General features: G+C 39.9%; 1 protein-coding gene and 2 pseudogenes across 4 annotated transcripts in view; all 3 read left to right on the top strand.

The window, feature by feature from the left end:
* The first annotated feature begins 2,214 nt into the window (after window positions 1-2,214).
* Window positions 2,215-20,910, top strand: part of ABHD12 (abhydrolase domain containing 12, lysophospholipase) — a 61,423-nt gene continuing 42,727 nt past the window's right edge. For 2 of the 4 annotated variants that reach the window (XM_039843545.1, XM_039843544.1), the window contains exon 1: window positions 2,217-2,567. In XM_039843545.1, coding sequence (XP_039699479.1) covers window positions 2,377-2,567 — 191 coding nt within the window. In that variant the 5' untranslated portion in view covers window positions 2,217-2,376. Of the gene's footprint in view, window positions 2,568-20,910 lie in introns of all 4 variants that reach the window. The other 2 variants (XR_005648838.1, XM_039843543.1) reach the window with 2 other exon arrangements.
* Window positions 11,980-12,098, top strand: LOC120587017 (uncharacterized; annotated as a pseudogene).
* LOC120587020 (uncharacterized) lies at window positions 18,477-18,595 on the top strand (annotated as a pseudogene).

Raw genomic sequence — 20,910 nt, 5'->3', positions numbered from 1 at the left:
TTCTTGACACTGAAGATAAAGCAGTGAACATAGTCCTTGCTCTCAGTCTATGTTCTAGTGTGGGAAAACAGCAATATACAGACAGATACAGTGATGATAAACAGAAAAGCGCGAAGAAGAATAATGTGAATTGAATAATAGTGAGAGGGCCTAAGAATTTTAGTGTTCAAAGGCGGCACAACCTAAAGTGGGGAGGAAGCCATGTGGATATGGGGCTACAGGGTGGGCAGAGAATTCTAGGTAAGAATGCAGTGCAAAGGTCCCCAGGAGGGATGTGTGGTGGCTGGCACACATGCCACCCACATCTCCCCTGGGGGCCTCTTGCATCAGCAAAGAGATAGTGACTCTGGAACAGGGTGAGCAATAGAGATGCTGGTGGCTGAGACTAGATCAAAGGCTAGAGAAGCTTATGAAAGATAAGCTTTTGGTTTTATTTTCAGTGAGATGGGGAGACACTGAAGTATTTTGAACAAAAAAGTGTCAGGACTGGACCTGGGTTTTTAAAAAGACATTTGCAGCAGCTGAGATAAGCAGACAAAGGCAAAAGTGGAGGCATATATAGACCACTTGGGCTATTAAAATAATCCAAGTGTGAGATGATGGCAGCTTCATCCAGGTGTTAAGAAGTGGTTAGATCTTGGATAGATTTTGAAAGATTTGACAAGACCTGCTGTGGCATAAGAAGGGAGAAATCAATCATGACCCCAGCGTTTGGTCTGAGGAACTGCAAGGATGGAGTTGTCATTCTCACAAGAGGTGAGGAAGGTTATGTATGGTTGGACCTGGGAGTGGGAGAAGAGTTGGGAGCACAGCTTTTAACATAATTTTAGGTGCCTGTAGGATATCAGAGTGGATGAGTAGACCATTAAATAGAGGAGTTTAGAGTTCAAGGAAGAAGTGTGGTCTAGAGATACAAATGTAGGTGTTACCAATGTGGGGTGGTATTTAAAGCCTGGATAAGACCACTCTGTGTAGACTAAGAGTTGAGGACTGTATGGGCAAGGCCTAGTACCAGCAAAAAGCCACAATACCCCTTACTCTCTTCTCTCCAGCCCTTTCTTCCTTTTTTTTTTGTTTTTGTTTTTCTATTAAAGAATATTCAGTGTTAGAGTAAAAAATATTTTTTACAGTTTAGTTGCTGGATTCCCAACCTCCGGTATGTTACTACATCACTTTTAGAATTTACCATTTAAATTTCAAGTGTATTTGGATAAGTATTAATGCTTGTTGTGATATTCAGTAATATGGTCAATGATACTGTTTTGCATTTTCTAAGTATAATTACAACGCTAATATAAGGAGCTACTGAATTTCTAAAGGCATTTCTAATTGGTCTTAAATTATCAGTTGCCAAGTTTTCACTAATGCAAATGTTGAAATTTCAAGTTACTCTGTAATAAGTAAGCAAATCTCTTGGTTGTAGATCGTTTGTTAAAAAAAAGGGGGAGCATATTAAAGAAAGCCAAAGCTATAAAACTAAATTTGTGAAACTGCTTTTTTTCTTTTCTCTTGTTAGTATAGGTTGAATTAATATTTAATTTGTTTCACAAGTGGGAATTTATCTCCGAAATGGATTTTCTCATCAGCTAGATCTAACTGCCTTATAAAAATCTAAAATCTAATACAGGTTTTTAAAAAGTAAATTGTTTATGCAGCTCGGTTTTCCAATGTTCAGCCCAAAAGCAAAAATTAAAAAAAAGCTACCGGAAAGCATATTCTTTTAGGTAAAGTTCTTGTGAGAAAATTGTTATAAATCATTACAAAAGAATTGAGACTCGTTACCTTTTTCTTTTTGTTCTTATAGACCTTTATAAGGACATTTCCAAGGGATGATCCAGAATGGGTCTCAGCCTTAGAAGAAAGTCAGAAAACCTGGGGTGGGAGCGGAGGGAGCAAACTTTACGCTGCAGCTCCAGCTCAGAGGGTGCTCCCTTTCTGGCCAACATCCTCTTCTGTTCAGACGTGGGGTACGACGCTGAGCACACAGGGGGCGGCGGCCCCACCCCTGGGACCACGCCCAGTCTCTAGCTCAGCAAGACTCTTTCGCCCAGCCCAGCCGCGACAAGACGCGATACACTTACGTATGCCCTTCTCCAAGATGGCTACGGGTCGGCGCCAGGATGCCAGGCTCACTCCCGGTGGAGCCAGGAAGTAGGTGGGCCGGAGGCGGGGCCGGCGGGAACCAGGCTCTGATTGGCCAGCGCAGCCGGACCGGCCCTGGCGCACGTCGGTAGTCAGCTGCCGCGGCCTGGGGCTGGGATGTGACGGACTGCTGGTCCCGTCAGTGGCGTCTTCCCTGAGCGGCGGTGACTGCGGCGAGGGCGGCGTGGACAAGGCCAGCGGGCGCCATTGGCGACCGGCCGTGTCGGCCGCGGGATGAGGAAGCGGACCGAGCCCGTCGCCTTGGAGCATGAGCCCTGCGCCGCCTCGGGCTCGTCTTCCTCCGGCTCGGCCGCCGCGGTGCTGGACACCGACTGCAGCCTGAAGCGGAAACTGTGCCTGGCGGGCAAGGGACCGGGCGAGACGCGCAGCGCCGCGGACGCGGACATGAAGCGGGCGCTAGGCAGGTGAGGTGAGGCGCGGTGCAGGGGCGGTGCCCCCTTACCTGGCCTGCAGGTGAGGCCACACGCCGCCCCGAAATCCCCCAACCCTTCCATAAGTTATCTGCCTGAGGGAGCGCCCTACACCTACCCTCCATTTCCCTGGTATCTTCTTCCAACCTCCGGACGCCTTCCCCTCGGGATTCTCCCCTTTCTCTGAATCCCCACATCCCTTCCCCTGATGCCTGCCCTCCCGCAGGAGCGCTCCTGCCTGCATCCTCACGCCCCCAGTGTCCTCTTCTGGCCCCCGCACCCACTCACTCAGCACTCTGAACTCAGCCCCGTACCCCTATCCTTTTCCAGGTTAGCTATTGGGGGCCCCTTTAGTAACGGACTGCAGAAGCGTCTTTCCTAGGGACTTGGAGCTGAGGGGAAGTCACAACCCCGCGTGGAAGAATAGAGGGTGGGGTTGGGGAGGTGGAACGCGGAAGGGCGGTCGCCAGACCCTGAGAGCTCTGGCTCCAGGTGGATATTCTCTGCGTTGGACTCAAAACCCAGCGCCCTTCTCACTAGGTTGGCGTGTGCGGAAACTGACTCGTATTCCTTTCTCACTTCGGAAATTCTTCTGGGGTATCTAGTTGTCAGAAGTGGCATTCTCTGCTCAGAACTGCTAGACCTTTGGGAGAATGGTTAAATGAATTGTTGTGTCCAAGGGAACGGAAGGCTACACCGCATCCACAGCTGTTTGGGAGAAACCTGTCATTTGCTGTGCGAGTGGCTCCTGACGCTTGGAATTTGTCCACAGGAGTTGTCTCCTTGAGAGTCTCCGTAATGTTGGGAAATCATTTTGTGTGCTCCCTTTGCGTAGATGTAGATGAACGCGTTTATGTAAAGCTGGTTTCAAAATAGAAATAGGAGTATATTTCACACGGGCAAATTTCTCTTTCGATAAGCTGGTTTCTTAATTATCTGGCTGTTTGTAGAACATATCATTCATTGGAATTTTGAAGTCCTGATGTTTTATGGCGTCGGAAGAAGTTAGTATATTCTCAATGTTGTAACTGAGTCATTTTATTTAGGGTCAGCTGGAATGCCCTTAATTGACACTGGCCACTTCAGTGTAAAATATTTATCCAGATAACCCCTAAAAATATCAACTACATTGTCTAAAAGATCGTTCAATTTAAAACATGAGTATTTGGATAAATAACTGAATGGCTCCTTCAAAATTTCAATTTCATTTCTTAAAAGATCATGAAATTAACCTATAGACTCTAAGTCATTGGTTCCCACAATCCTCCCCAAAAGTCAGGAACTGACAGTATTTTTGTTTTTGTATGAAATTATCTAGCAACTGGTCAATACTTTTCGTGAAACTAATGTGTTCTCTTTTCTGTGGAAAGGTTTATTTGCATTAAAAACTCATGATTAGCTTTAATGCACTTTTATTAACAGGCCTGGCATAACACTTAGATTGAGAAATTCTTTAAAGAAATCAAATTGTAATGCACAATAATGTTTGGAGAAACAATGCTGGCCTGACACCTTCCTTGAAAGAAGACCTATAAAGATTTGATTATTTTTATTTTTATATGGGAGACAGACATTTCAGTGATGCGCATATCCTTTGGATAAGCAAAAGGCTGTTAGGGGAATTAAAGAAAAGCAGAGGACAGAAAGGCCAAATTTGTGTTATACAATGGCTTCCTTCCCTATTGTGTATAATGCTCTTTTGTACATGCTCCTGCTTTGTTTTCTCCTTTATCTGGGTTTCTGCCCAAATGTCGCCTCCTCTGAGAAGCCTTCCTACATCCAAAATAGCCTCCATGCCACCCCCAATCCCTTATTCTGTTAGTTTTTCTTTATTGCACTGATCCCCTTACCTGACCTTGTAATTGCCTGCATACTTGACTTGTTTATGGGTTGTCTCCTCTTCCACAAGAATAGAAGCCCCACGAGAGTAGGGACATTGTTTTCTCCACCTCTGTTCTCTAGTGCCTGGCACATAGTAGGTGAGAGAAAATGCTTGTTAAATGAATGACTATCTAGGATAAATTCCCAGAAGTGGAATTGCTAGGCCAAGGCTGTGTGTTTATAACTTTGAAAGGTAGTGCCAAAGTGCCCTCCACAGAAGTTGTGATTTGTATTCCCTCCAGCAATGTCAGCTGCCTCCTCCAATATTGAATAGTATTGGATATTTTGATCTTTTCTGTTTAATTGATGAAAATGACATCTGATTTGTAGCTTTAATTTGCACTTCTTAATTGTGAAGTAGCTATTTTTATATGCTTTTTAAGCCTGTTATATACCTTTGGGATTGTTTTTATCTTTCATGACCCCCTTTTGTTTGGGTCCTCCTTGCATATTTCTCTTAACTCTCTCTTGTGTATATGTTCGAATATACAAAAGTAGAGAAGATGATATAATGAACCTCTTTGTATCCATCACTTTGTTTCAACAGTTTTCCATGTTTTGCCAATCTTGAATCATCTATCCCTTCTCCTCTCCATTATTTTTTTTTCAGGGTGAGGGACTAGGCTATTTTAAAATAAATGTTTTCATCCATAAATATTTCACAATATGTCTTGAACAAATAAGGACTTTTTGAAATATATATAACCCTAATGCTATTGTATTTATCAAAATTAACAATTGATTATCTATAATAATTTAATATTATCTAATATCCAGTCTACATACATCTCCCCAATTTTCTCAGAAATGTCTTTTTTAAGTTGATTTATTTCAAAATCTTGTACTTTTCTTAAGTTTATTCCTTGTTGTTTTATCTTTTTTGTTTTGATTAAAAATAGAATACTTTCCTATATATTCTTATTGTTATATTTAATAATTTTATAATTAGCAACTTATGTAATCTTAGTTTCTAGTAGTTTTTGCAGTTGGTTCTCTTGGATTTTCCAGGTATATCATCATGTTGGCTGCAAATAATAAGAATTTTGTCCTTTATTTTCTAATTTATGTCTCTAGTTTCTCTTTTCTGATTGGATTGTATGTTCAGAACAAGGTTAAATAATAGAGGTGATACTAGGTACTCTTGTCTTGTTCCTGACTTTAATGAGACTGCTTTTAGTTGTTTTTGCCACATGAGTTATTTTACCAAGGGGTGTGTTGCTACCGATTTGTTTATTTTTAATCAGAAATGGTTGTTGAATTTTATCAAATGCTGTTTTAGCATCTCTGAAATGATCACGTAGATTTTTTTCCTTTGACCTCAGTTATAATAATGGACTTTATATTACTGAATCATCATTATTGAATCATCAGTGGTACCTCTGTTATCGTGTAGTCAGATCGTATTTATTAATAGTTTATTTACTAATTTAACACCATTAAGTCTGTAATTTATTTTTTTAATCCCATCTTTATCAAATTATTTTAGTGTTTTCTATAGCTTTATTAAAAGAGTTCTCTTTCTCTTTTTTAGCCAGTTTACTTTTGAAATGATCTGTTTCTTTAAATTTTGATAAGATTCCCCTATAAAACCAACTGAGCCTGGTTTTTTTTTGGTTTGTTTATTTTTTGTTTGTTTGTTTAGAAATAGCACTTTAATAACTATTACAGATTCTTACATTTGTTATCTCTTTGTAGGTTCAGTTTTGCTCATTTATATGTTCATAGAAAACCATTTATTATATCTAGCTTTTTCCTCTGTACATGGAGCTATTTCCCTAGACTTGTTCCTTATTTTGCGTATAGTTTTTTCCCCCCTGTTTTTTTCTTGATTTAATCAAGCCAATGATATATCTAATACACATGCATTGGAGTGGATTTTTTTCAAAGAAAAAGTTTTTTTCCAAAGAAAATATATTTTGTTTATTAATTCTGGGAGACCAGGATGATACTGAGGACTCCAGAGATGTGAGAACATGTTTTGTCTGAAGGAGGCAGCAGCTACTGCACTCTCTCCTATTGTTGCCTGGCAGGAATGTGGGACCAGGGTGGCGGGATCTTCCAGTCTTTCTAGAAAAGTGGCTGGGTGTGTGTGTGTGTGTGTGTGTGTGTGTGAGATCTCTAACTTTTTAAACATTGGCAACTAATTCAGATGAAAACAACAACTTTGGAAGATAAAAGAAAATCCAGGTGCTTTTTTTTTTTAACTTCTGGACTAAAGTGTCATTTATAAAGGTAAATGTTTATCTAACTCATACATCAACCCTGCTGCACTCCACAAGAGGAGGAACTAGGTATTAATTTTGCTTTGCGTGTTGTCTGGTATGAGAAGGGGCTTGGCAAATGATAGTTTTTGTGGACCTTTCATGTTCTTTTCAGTATCCCTGGAGTTCTTGGGAATATACATTAAAGTCTTAAGTGGTCTAAATTGGACCCACAAAGGCAGTAATGAGATGTACAGGTCTGTGTGTTTCAGTCAACTAGTCTTTTATTCTTCCACTTCCAGCTCTCAGGCCAGATCTGCTGGATGACTGAGATCAGTGGGCTACATGGGAGGTGTCATAGCTGATGACCCTCGGATGTAAATACAGAAGAACTGAGACATCACCCTGCTTCCTCCTTAACCCAAAGGAAGGGACTTCATCTAGGGCTGCTCATGGCTTCACCATTACCCAGAAAGGTGGGTGGCTGAGGTTAACATCTTTCTCCTTTAACATCAGCCTTCCTGAGGGTGAATATTAAGTTCACCCTTTAAGCCTTTGCATGGCATTTCTTTATCCTTTCTTTACACATTGAAAAGATGAGAGTGTGTTCTGAGCTAGCTTTTATAGTTACAGTCTGCTCTTTTGCATTCCCCTTCTCTTTCTACTCCCCCAGAGTACAGTCTGCACCTGGACTGTGACAAACAAGGGGGCAGGCTTTATTATGGAGCCTTAGCAGGGGCCTTCTTTTTCTAATTGTGGTTTATCTTATCAAGGCCCCATTCCCGCCCTGGACCCAGGACCCTGGTACTTGGCTCTTTATTTGTGTCTCCATCTTTCGTGGGACTTTGTGTCTTGTATCTCTGCTTGCTTTCTAGTTCCTTTCAGCCAGTATGTACTCTCCCTTCTCAAGGGAGTGTCTGTCTTCTAACTTTGGGCAGACACTACTCACATGCGGGAGATATTTTTGGGTAGATTAAAAGCTCCTTAAACACTATCGTGGAGATGGCCTTAGAAAGAGGTATAGAAGATCGGTCATCTTTTCAGGGTTATGCTGACAGTGATGAAAACAGGATGTTGTTCCAGACTCATGATCCTCCTCCTTATCCCATTAGAGCATTTCCCTTGCCAAAATGAAGTCTATAGGGAAAATTTTACTGTAATATGATCTTGAAAACTGACAAATTAAGTAAACAGTCTTCACCCAGAGATGGTGCCTACAGAATTTGGGTGTCAATGGATTTGTGCTTTGCCAGGGAGTTCTTTCAGCATGGAGAATGAGTAAGTCATTTGTCTCGTCCTGAACTAAACTGTGGCGTGGCATTGAGGACAGTGCGTGCCAACATGGGGAAGAGCGATAGCCAGGAAGCCTTAACTAAGATGTACCGTTAGCAGTAAGACCCATAATTTAAGCTTGGTCTCCATTGTAGTATCATTTGATATTTTAGAGGAAAGCTTGCTTAGATAACTGAGCCCTAAGTGAGTGTTTTCAGGTTCTATGGCTTGAAGTGAATTGCTTAACTTTCTGAGTTTGTAACTTCCTCTGTGATGTGGGGATAAAAATATCCTGTAGGATTGAGGTAAGTCTCAGGTGTATGAAAGAGTTGGGCACACAATGAGCACTCAATCAACGGCATCTTCGATTATGGTCACCCCATGATTATTACCAATATTATGAGTTGGAATATTGAGAAAGCTCTGTTAACTTAGGTTAAGAAACATTTACCCCTCATCCTTTTTTTTGCCCCCTAACTTATAGTATGTCTTCTTAGTCAGTTTTTGTGCATAATTACTTAATTTGTACATAAATACTGTTGGTATTAGAACATTTTAAACAATACTCTTTGGTTATTCAACACTTTTTTTCACGTATTCATTTAGCAGAGTTTGAGTCTCTGTCATGTACAGTAACTCTTCTAAGTGCTGAGGCTGTAGCAATGGATGCAGGTTATGTCATGTGGACTTTACATTCTGGGGGGGAAGACAGACGAAGAACAAATAAGTACGTGCTACCTCAAGGACTCGGGACCCTGAGGAGAAGAGTAGGGCCAATAAGGAGCAGCTGTGGTGTGTGTACGATCTGGGTGGCAGGAGACCTCTAATAGGGGACATATGAATGGAAGCCACTGGGTGGGTACTTTAGAGAAGAGGAATGCCTTGACATGTTATATGTCATTACCATGTCACTGACTGCTCTGATGAGGACAGACTAGAGGGATAGTTGGAGCAGGGGACCAGTTAGGAGTCATCCAGGCAACAGATGATGGGGGCTTGGGCTTGGGTTAGCTGTGGAGGTGAGAAGTGTTGCATTCTGGATCTGATTGGAAGCAGGTATCAACAGGAGTTGCTGAATGATCAGTATGAAAGAGCTAGGAGAGTCAGAGGAGGTTCATCAGTTCTCCTCTAAGCAGCCAGAAGAGTGGAGCTACTATATGCTGAAATGGAGTGATTGTGGGAAGAGAGAGTGCTTTAGGAGGTAATTAATTTTGTTTGGGCATAGTGAGGTGCTTTTAAACACATAAGTGGAGTAGATAGGAGTTGGAGTACAGGGGAGAGTTAGGGCAATATGGTGTTCAGGGTCATGACAGGGGTCACAGGCTGGGTGCTGGTTCCTGCATGGTGAGGGACTGGGAGAAAAGAAGGCTTAAGCCAAGGAGACCTGGAGGGAGTGAGCTAAGAGGATGGAGTCAAGGCAGCCACTTGAAGAAAGCCTGTTGCAGAGGAAAGCAAGATCTGCCACTGGATTTGGTGACATGGAGATCAGTGGGTGACAAGTGTAGTTAATTAGAGTGGTGGGAGCAAGAGCCTGATGGAGTAGCTCAAGGGAGAGGCAGGGAGAAGTATAGCTTTTTCAAGGAGTTTTACCATAAAGGGGCGCAGAAATGAAGAGGTAGCTAGAGTGGGAGGAAGTTTCTGACCAGTGCTGCTACAGGCCTGGGTATGTTCATGGGGCCAGTCCAGTAGGGAAAAGACTGACTGGCTCTGCAAGTGCTTTGGGTGTGATGTCTATGGGACCCAGTGCCCTAAGGTCAAGTGAAGTGTTCTCAGATAGGAAGGCAGGCCAAGGGTGCTGTGATGGTTCAGAGATTTGTTGGGGGAGCACTAGAAGTTGTCTTCTGGGTACTTCTGTTTTCTCTGTGAAGTCAGAGCAAGGTCACTTGCTAAGGGGAGAGGAATTGCTGCAGGTCTTTCCCTTTCAGTTCTCTACCTGGACCCAGTCTTAGCTCTCTGTCCTCAATCTGATCAGGCATTTCCTACCATATTTGCTAAATTCTCATTAACATGAACAATCAAACTGCTTAGCAAGGACTCTTCTTTCTGTCATGTAATGTTTCAAAAACTGATGACAGAATGCTTCTCACAGGAAGTCACTTCAGATGTGACTTGCTGTGTGTGTAAGAAACTTTGTGTGTTTTGCATAGTGCTATCTGTTTCTGGAGGGCCTGAGAAGGAAGGCAGTAGCTCCAGCACACATCCCAGTGAGAAGAGAGGGTTTAGAGCTGGGTTTGAGGTGCAGGTGGGATCAACATAACTGAGGTCAAGGTAGAGGGATTATGGGGGCAGGGGAAGGGACTAAGAAGTACAAATTGGTAGTTACAAAATAGTCATGGGGATGTAAAGTATAGCATAAGGAATATAGTCAGTAATATTGTAATAACTATGTATGGTGTCAGATGGGTACTAGATTTATCTGGATGATCACTTCGTAAATTTTATAAATGTCTAATCACTGTTGTACACTTGAAACTAATATTGTATGCTAATTATAATTAAAAATTATTTAAAGTATTTATAAATAAAATTAAATTTTAAAAAGATAGAGTGATTATGGGGACCTAGGCAAAATTCTTATCTCTCTGGTTTTGCTAATATGCAAATAGCTAAGTTTCTAAACAGAATTTGTCTTGAGATGGTACATGTAGACTTCAGTTGTTTTAATCAGCTGTGATCTGTTTACCAGGTATGGAAATGTCCTGAGAAAGTAAAAAAGGAGAGAGTAGGTAGGTGGCTGTCAGTGTGAGGAGTTTCAGAAGTTTAAGACTCTTCATTTTGCAAAGATGAAGGCAGAGAAGGGGTATCAATGAAGGAATACAAGCACATCTCAGAAATGCTAGAATTTAGAATTTATTCTTGAAGCTTGAGAGAAGTTCCCCTGAGCTTTAAGGTGAAGAAAAGAAAGGTCATATTATTTTCAGTTCTTGTCAGACTTGTGGGATCGCCATGTAAGATTTAGATATATTGACTGAATTATTCATAACGGGAAGGGAAAAATGTTCAGTTCGTTTTGATGCTATAGTTCAGGGCCCTAAAAGAGATACATGGCTTCATCCGTTTTTTTCTCCTATAGTGTAAAGGACAGAGACTCCCTACCCTTTTATCCTGACTTGTGCCATTCTGGTCCTGAAATACCTTGTCATTTTTACCCAAAAGTGGCCATAAGTTATTTACTCAGTAAGCAGTTGTCATACCAACAAAGGCCATGCAAGGAGGCACTGGGGACATAAAGATGAAAGAAGACAGTACCTATTCCCAGGGAGTTTGTTGGCTATCCATTTTTATGCATGGCAGCCATCAGCTCTTAATGCTCAAATATTTTTTTGACATCTATAGTAGAGAAAAAGTACAGGGATGGCTGGAGATGGTTAGTCTGATCTCACTTTCATCCTTTGTTGCTCTGACGTTTTATTTTATGCTGATTTATCTTCAGAGTAGCTCATATTTTAGGCTCTCACTTCATTACAGGATGTAATGCAGCCTGTCAGTACATCTCTAGAGTACTGAAGTATCTGTAGATATAAGAAAAACTCAAGAGTTTAGGGATATAGAACACTTCAACAAGGCATGTCATAGCAGGACCTACAAAAAGGAAAATAAGACCACCATTCTAGGACATTCGATATTTGGCTTAGAGGTCCAGAAGGAAGGGACTGTTACACAAGTGTAGGCCAGCTGGGAGCCTGCTAGTATAGCCCCAGGGCCTCAAGAGAAAGCTCCAGGGAGGTTCTGCAGGGATCAAGGCAGGGATCTCCAGTTGTGAGGCCACCCTTGGGGAATCAGTTGCCATGGTGAAAGTGGCCCCTGAGGCACCCTCTCTGGCTCCCTCTGCTTCTCTCTCATTTTAATTTTTTTCTGATTGTGAAAGTAAAAAAGATTTCTTAATCAAAATTTAAAACAGAGAAGATAATTAAGAAGATGGAATTCCCCTGAATAATTACTGTTTACGTTGTGGCAGATATCAAGGATATTGGTTGCATATTTGTTCTTTCATTCATCTAGCAAAAACTAGTTGAGGGCCTACTGTGCGATATGACTAAAATACAAGAGTTGTCTATGGCCATGCCACCCTGAACGTGCCCTATCTTGTCTGATCTCGGAAGCTAAGCAGGGTCGGGCCTGGTTAGTACTTGAATGGGAGACCATCTAGGAATACCAGGTGCTGTAGGCATTAAACACACACACACACACACACACCAATACTAACACAATACACACACACACACACACACACACACACTTAGTTGGAAAAGTCAGCCTTATGGAGCTTACATTCTCATGAAGGAGAGAGACAGCAAAAAGGTAGCAGGTAAATATACAGTAAAATTTCAAGGGATAGTACAGTGCTATGAAGAAAAATAAAACAAACTAGTGTTAAAACAAGACAACACGCCCAAAATGTCCCTGTGTCACCAAACCGAGTCTTAGTTTGGGCTCTCCCAGAAATGGAATCTTAAACCAGTCAAGTAATCTGCCTGACAGACCCCTATCATCCCCTAAAGGAAAGTAACCTTGCAACAACCAATCAACCTTTTTGCCTAGTACAACTTTATTGTTCCCACTCCCTTCTGTCTATAAAATCTCTCATTTTGTGCAGCTTCTCAGAGCTCCTTTCTATCTGCTAGATTGGATGGTGCCTGATTCATGAATTGCTGAATAAAGCCAATAAGTCTTCAAAATGTCCTGAGCTGAATTTTTATTTTTTAACAGTAGGTAATGCAGTTGTGTGTAAAGCACTTGAAAATGAGCTGTACTATAGTGGTCAAGCATTCTTGTCTCTGGCAGGACACGAGCTGTTCAACTATGTCAATGTCCCTATGATTTTCTGTTTTTTTTCCCCCTTCTGGGAACAGAGACATTTATGAATTGCTAATGAATATTTTATTAAGGCGTTAAAGTTTTCCTTTCTGTTGAGTGAAATTATATTCCCAATACTGGCTGTTCAAATAAGATTTTGAAGATTGTTCTTAAGGTTATAACCTAAGAAGAATTTAATCTAACTTTTAGTCTCAGGGAATGAATCTTGGCATTACTCTTTTTACCTTCTGAGAGAATATAACGAGATACTATAATGGAATATATATATCTATACACATATATATGATATAATGAAATATATATTATATAAAAATATTACATAAAATACATATTATGGAATATATCCATTAATATAATGGCATAAAACCAAAAACACTCTTCCTTAATAATTTTGATGGCTACAGTAATGGAGGAATTAGTAAACACCCGATATAGATACATTTTAAAAAGTATAGAACTTCCACTTCTGGCCAAGATGGAATAACAGGGACTAAATTTACCCTGAAATAATCAAAACAACAAAAAACAGACAAAATTCATGAAACAAAAGTTTTCAAAACACTGGGTAGCAGCAACAAGAGACAGTAATCTCCAAGAGGTGGCAAATAAGGTGAGCCTTGCGATGATGACCCTAGCTTACTTCAGGGAGAGAGTTTCCCCCCAGCAACACAGGATGGGGGAAATTGATGTGGAGCCTGGTACACTCCCTGAGTTGTGGATAAGGAGCTGAGAGTCTAGGGAAACCAATGTGCCTATGGTTTATAGAACAGAGGACCAGAGAGGAGACAGGCACAGAGACAGCTGTAGAGGGGCCACCTTGCATATTCAGAGCACTGCCCAGCACATGTATATGAGGAAGCTGCCTGAGGCTGGGGAAAGAACTTTCTGTAAGGTTTGGATGGGACAGTTCCAGGGCTCTCTAAGAAGACCATAATTCCCAGGACACTGCATAAAACACTCAGGAACATCATGCTTCAGTAATGGCTCCTAGAATGAGCACTGCCCTGGACCCACCTAACGAGACCCAGAAGAATCAAACTGTTTTCAAGTAACTTAACTGCAACTTAGAATAAGATTCAATAATATTTATAGGAATATAAAAATATTCAGCACCCAAAAAAGTAAGGCATCAAATCACATGTTTAGCATCAAATCAAAGATTACCAGATGTATTAGTTTGTTCAGGCTGCCATAACAAAGTACCACAGACTGAATGGCTGAAACAACAGAAATTGTTTCATAGTTTTGGAGGCTAGAAGTCTGAGGTGAAGTCGTTGACACCATTGGTTTCTTCTGAGGCCACTTGCCTAGGCTTGTAGATGGCCATCTTCTTCCTGAATCTTTGGTCTTTCCTCTGTGTGTATGTTTACTGTAATGACCAAATTTTAACTTATTTACCTCTTCAAAGACTATCTCTAAATACAGCCACATTCTGAAGTACTAGGAGTTAGGGCTTTAACATATGAGTTTGGGGTGGGAGGACACAGTTTAGTCTATAACACCAAGCATTCAAAGAGACAGAAAAATATGACCTATAGTACAAAGAATAATCCATCAGTGGAAACCAACCCAGAACTGACACAAATTCCAGAGTTAGTAAAGAAGAACATTGAAACAGTTATTACAACTATATTCCCTATGTTCAAAAGTTGAGTAGCCGTGGAAGATAGGAAAATTACCCAAATCAGACTTCTAAAGATGAAAACTACAATGTGTAATATGAAAGATACGCTGAAGGGCATTAATGGCAAATTAGACACTAGAAGAAAAGATTCAACGATCCAACATGAAACACAGAAAAAATAATTTAAAAAATTTTCAGAAGCAGCACTGAGCTGTGGAACAACTTCAGGCAGCCTAATATGTGGATAATTCGATCCCTAAAGAAGCAGAGGAGAGAGAGAGAAAATAGTTGAAGAAATAATGGTCAGAAACTTTCCAAGCTTGATGAAAACTATAAACTCACTAAGGTCAGTGACCACCCCCCAACACACACACACACACACACACACACACACACACACACTCACACAAAATGAAGAAATTGCATCAAGGCACATCATAATCAGTTTGCTCAAAACCAGTAATAAAGAAAAAATCTTAAACAGCAGCCAGAGAAAAAAAAAAAAGATAAAGTGGAGAACAAAGATGCAGGCAAGAGCAGACTTCTTGTCAGAAAAAAAAAAAAAGAAGTAGCAACAAAGATGCAGCAAGAGCAGACTTCTTTGTCAGAAAAAAAAAAGCAAGATGGAGCAACATCTTTCAAGCACTGGACCTCCCTGCCACCCAACACACACACACCTCCCCACCCCCAAAACACTGTCCACCTAGAATTCTTTACCACAGAGACTTAAAAGAAGTTTTCACCCATATGAAAGCTGAGAGAATTCATTACCAGTAGACCCACACTGCAAAGAAGAATGTCCTTCAGGCAGAAGAAAAATTAGATGAAAATCTGAATCTTCACAAATGAAGAACACTGGAAATGACCGTGAAAATATATATAAGCTATTTTTATTAATATAACTGCTTCATGAAGTTCATATATAAAATTCCTGACAACAAATACATTTAACCCAGGAGGGAATAAATGGCAGTACACTCTTGTATGGTTCTTATATGTGAAATGATATAATTTTACTTGGAAGTAAACTATGATAGAGATGGATACTATAAACATCAAAGCAACCACTAAAATATTAGAAAAAATTAATAACCCAACCAAAGAAATAAAATGGAATTTTAAATGCTTGATTAACTCAAAGGAAGGCAGAAAAAGAGGAAAAGGGGAACAAAGAAGATGGAACAAATAGAAAACGAATAGCAAGATAGTCTACATACCCTATTAAAAGGCAGAGATTATCAGATTGGGTAAACAATAGCCAACTAAATACCTACCAAAAAAGACATTTTAAGTATAACACAGAAAGGTTAATAGTAAAAGAATGGGTAAAAATACACTTAACACACTGCGATAACACTGGTCAAAAGGTAGCTGGTGTGGCCATATTAATATCACACCAAGTAGATTTCAGAGCAAAGATATAACCAGAGATAAAGAAGATAATGTCATAATGACAAAGGGATGAATTAATCGAGAGGACATAACAATCCTAAACATTTATGTACATAATTGATGGAGTTTCAAAATACATAATGCAAAAATAGAACTGCAAGGAAAATAAAGATATCTACAATTATAGTCAGAGATTTCAATAACTCACAGAAGTAGGAGGCAGATGATTAGGACTTGACCAATACTATCCACCAACTTAACTTGATTAACGGCCCCTGGAACAACAGCAGATAGATATTCTCCTGAAGCATGTATGGAACATTTACCAGATAGAACATTCTAAGCCATAAAACAAATCTCAGTAATTTAAAAGAACTTAACTCATGTAAATTCTGTTCTCTGACCACAGAGAATTAAATGAGAAATCAGTAATAGAAAGTTCCCAACACATTTGAGAACTGAATAACACTTGAATAAACTATGGATTAAGGAAGAATTTGATCAATGAGTAAATTAGAAAGTTTGAACTGAATGAGAATAAAGACGTGTATGCCTCCACTAAAGCATCCTTGGGGAATTTATAGCACTAAATGCCTATAGCTTCAGCTGCCATATTAAGAAACTAAAAAAAAAAAATGAACAAATTAAACCCAAAGTAAGCAGAAAAAAAAGTATATAATAAAGATCAAATCAGAAATCAAAATAGAAAATAATGTTAATAGGTTTAATCTGTAATAGACAAAATCTGGAAACAACTCAAATGTACCACTCTGGTACAGGATTGTTGGTAGTGGGAGAGGTTTTATATGTCCTTGGGGTAGAGGTATATGATAATCTCTGTACCTTTTGCTCAGTTTTGCTGTGAAACTAAAACTATTCTAAAATGTTTTCTTTTTGTTGAGGAATAAACTATTGAAAAATAAACTATTTTTTCATTCAGCAATGAATGAAAAAATGAATCTCAAAATAACTTTGTTGAGTTAAAGAAGCCAGACAAAAGAAATCTACTTATTTAAACTCACAAATTCAAACTAATCTGTAGTAACAGAAAGTAGATCTGTGGTTGCTTGGGAGTGGGGAATGAGAACCAGAGAGGGGCAGGGGGAAGGAATTAAAACAGAAGGAATTTGGATGATGAATATGTTCACTATCTTGATGGTTTCACAAATGTTAAAACTTATCAAATTATACGCTTAAAATATGTGCAGTTCACATCAATTATACTTCAGTAAAGCAGTTTAAAAAATAAAATATTATAGGGCTTTTACCTGAGGATTTAGAAAAAAAGTGTTTTTTTCTCCGGCTTTTATTCTCCAATTTTTTTTTCTGGATTTCTGGCAATGTTTCCTTCATTCCCGATGAGAATTTGGTGGAATGGAAAGAGTGGGCCAAACTTAGAGGCCCAGGACATAAGCTCATCCCTAGCTGAGGCCTTAGCAAATTACTTAATAGCTGTGAGCTTAGTTTCCATATCTCTGTAATGGGCATGTTATCTGTTCTGCCTGCTTCACAGAGTTGTACTAAGTTTTCAACAAGATCATATCAGCATTGTACAAGTATAAAGTGGTATATCGCTTTTTTTTCTGTCTACTTGTTCTATTAACTTAAGGAATTCGCAGAAGACATCTATTTTACATGTTAATTTTCTTCCTAGCTTTTATACTTTTCTTGGAGAGATTAAATTACCTATATTGCTAATATATGTTAAGTCCTTAATGATTTTGCTTTGCATTGCTACAAGTTTCAGGATTTTCTCAGATACTTTTATTCCTGTAAAAATAGCACTGAAGAGCAGGTAGTTTCTTATTCTAGTTGGTAAAGGGTACCTAGTTCTTTTCTTAGAGATTCACATCTCTTATAAACAATTCTAGAGCTACACAAAAGAATGCTGCTTGAACAAACTAAATGAAAAGGGAGCTATAATAATTTCCCAAATGAGACAGCCTTTTAAAAAATATTTTTTTAGAAGAGATTCAAGATGGCATAGAAGGTAAAGATTGTACATGCTTCCTCTAGCCACCACACCAAAATTATAAAACTAAAGAGCAGCTAGTACATGGAGTCACCAGAGGTCTAGCTGAACAGAAGCCTTACAACTGGATCACCTAAAATAACAGGTCACTTCAAAACGGTAGGTGGGGAAGAGATGCAAAACAGCTGGTCCCACAAGAATTGGAGGGCCATGTTGACTACAGAGGCCTCTCTCCGACCTGAGGAGCAGGGAGTCCTGGCCACACACTGCGCTCCCCGGCTCAGGGTTCCAGTGCTGGGAAGAGAAGTTCTTACAACCTCTGGCTATGAAAACCAGCAAAAGTTGCAGCTGAGTAAGATAGAGGGTTGCGAGAAGCAGAGACCTTCCTCTTAAAAGGCCCACACTTGGCTTTACTCACCGACAGGCTCACTCGTTCTGAACTCCAGCTCTGGGGCAGCTGCTAGAGGAGTACCAGGGACATATGAGGAGTCGCCGAGTTGTCGGGCTTCACGGTGAGGGCTGGAGGGGGCAGTTTGCTCCTAGATAGAGGTGTAGGTAGAAGCCATTGTTTCACACAGGTGCCATCCACTTGGAAAACACAGGTTGCTTTGCCCAGGGGAATCCCTGAGACTCCACCTCTCCCAACTTGTAGGCCCACACACACAAGCCACTTCCAATGATTTTATTCCATACAAATGGGCTGTCTTGGCTCCTGCTGTGAACTTTAATAAAATTTCTCAAAGGTCTATGGCCATGCTACCCTGAACAAGCCCAATCTCGTCTGATCTCAGAAGCTAAGCAGGGTCAGGCCTGGTTAGTACTTGGATGGGAGACCACCTAGGAAGACCAGATGTTGTAGGTGTAAAAAATTTTAAAAATAAGGGATTGTAAGCTGACAAGGTCCTTGCAATCTGTGAGGTCAACCAAGGGTAGCCTCGGCTTAAAAAAAAAAAATCTCTCGAAGACTCACAAAACCCAAAGAAGCAGCCCCAAACCCTGCACTAATGGCAGCCAGCCTCGGTTTTGGGCTTGACTCCTTGAAGCACCTATAAGCCCAGCACAGGTGGCAGCCATATGTGGATTGCTTGGTGACTTACCAAGTGGCCTCAGAGGTGCACAAGCTGCAGCTGAACTTGGCCTACAGATGGACCCCTCTCAGGTCAGGTCATTCTGCTAAAACTGGCAGACTTAGGAGCCCTACTTGAATCACAGAAACAGACACAGAGAGGCGGCCAAAATGGGGAGACAAACATGTCCCACTTCAAAAAACAGAACAGAGCTTCAGAAAGAATTCACCAAAATGGAGACAAACAGTATACCAGATGGAGAGATCAAAACACTGGTTATAACGATGCTCAAGGAACTTAGGGGAAGGGTAGATGAACTCAGAACTTCAATGAAGAGATTATTAAAAAAAACAAAACAAAACGGAGGTGGAGATAATAAAAGAGAACCAGTCAGAAATGAAGAATACAATATCTGAGATAAAGAGTATATTAGAGGGACTCAACAGAGTGGAGGAAGCAGAGGATCGAATCACCGATACAGAAGATGGGGTAGCAGAGAACACTCAATCAGAATGGCAAGAAAAAAAAATCCAAAATAATGAAGATAATATGAGAAACCTATGGGATTGCATCACTTGTAACATTTGCATCATAGGGGTACCAGAAGGAGAAGAAGAGCAAGAAGTTGAAAACCTATTTGAAGAAATAATGATGGAAGTCTTCCCTAACCTGGTGAAGGAAAAAGACATACAACCCCAGGAAGCTTAGAGAGTCTCAAATAAGATGAACCCGAAGAAGCCCACACCAAGACACATCATAACTAAAATGTTAAATACAAAGAGAGAATCTTAAAAGCAGCAAGAGAAAAGCAGTTAGTTACCTACAAGGGAGCTCCCATAAGACTGGCAACTAATATTCGACATGATGGAAACCCAGGATCTACAACCAAGATTACTTTATCCAGCAAAGCTATCTTTTAGAGTTGAAGGACAGATAAAGAGCTTCCCAGACAAGAAAAACTAAAGAAGTTCATCATCACCAATCAACATTACAGGAAATGTTGGAGAGGCTTCTTTAAGAAGAAGAAAAAATATATAGCAAAATATGAATAAAGGATGGCAATAACTACATATCTATTAACTATCTATTAAGTACTTCAAATGAAAAAGAATTAAGTGCTTCAGTCAATAGAGAGGGTGGCTGAATGGATAAGAAAACAAGAGCCTTACGTATGCTGTCTACAAGAGACTCACTTCAGATTAAAAGACATTCACAGACTAAAAGTAATGGGATGGGAAAAGATATTGCATGATGGACCTAGAGGGTAGTGTGCTGAGTGGAGTAAGTCATATAGGGGAAGACAAATGCCATATGACTGCATGTATATGTGGAATCTAAAGAACAAAATAAACTCATAGATACAGAGAACATTTTGAGGGTTACTGGATGGGAGGGTGTTTGCAGGGGTCAGTGAAAAGGGGAAAGAAGACTAAGAAGTACAAATTGGTAGTTACTAGTAGTCATGGAGATAGAAAGTGTAACAAAGAATATAGCCAATAATATTGTAATAACTGTATGGTATTAAAGGTGTACTGATCACTTTGTGAGTTATATAGATGTCTGATCACTATGTTGTACACCTGAAACTAGTATTGTATGCCAACTATAACTGAAAAATAAAAAATTATTATAGTAAAAAATACTGAGGATTTTAGGTTTTTGAAGAAATACTTTAAGGTTTAAAAGTTTCTGTGCAGTCTTAAGATAAGTTTGCTACCTAACATTACCTAAGAAGTCTATTTGGCATGCAAAAGGAGCTGCCTTCTTACAATCCCTGAAGATTACATTTGGATTTAATTACTCCCTCTCTTCACATACAGGCAATCTGAGGCTATTATCTTTGTGTTGAAACCTGTAAGAGTGAGAATTCTGTTCCCATCCCCCCATCCCAACCTTCAGTAAAGAAAACAAAAACACTAAAAGTATGTTAAAAACTTAAAATTTATAAGAGAAACAAATGTCTATGGTGACAGATGTTAACTAGAAATTGTGATCACTTTGCAAATATATGCAAATATTGAATCATTACGTTGTACACCTGAAACTAACATAATGTTATATGTAATTTACCTCAATTAAAAAGTAAAGGATTCAAAACTATTTGTTTTTT

Source organism: Pteropus medius, unplaced genomic scaffold, assembly GCF_902729225.1.
Source record: "Pteropus medius unplaced genomic scaffold, Ma_sr-lr_union100, whole genome shotgun sequence".
In the NCBI taxonomy this organism is placed as follows: domain Eukaryota; kingdom Metazoa; phylum Chordata; class Mammalia; order Chiroptera; family Pteropodidae; genus Pteropus; species Pteropus medius.
The sequence above is the reverse complement of the archived record's forward strand: the minus strand, read 5'-3'. Positions and strand labels throughout refer to the sequence as shown.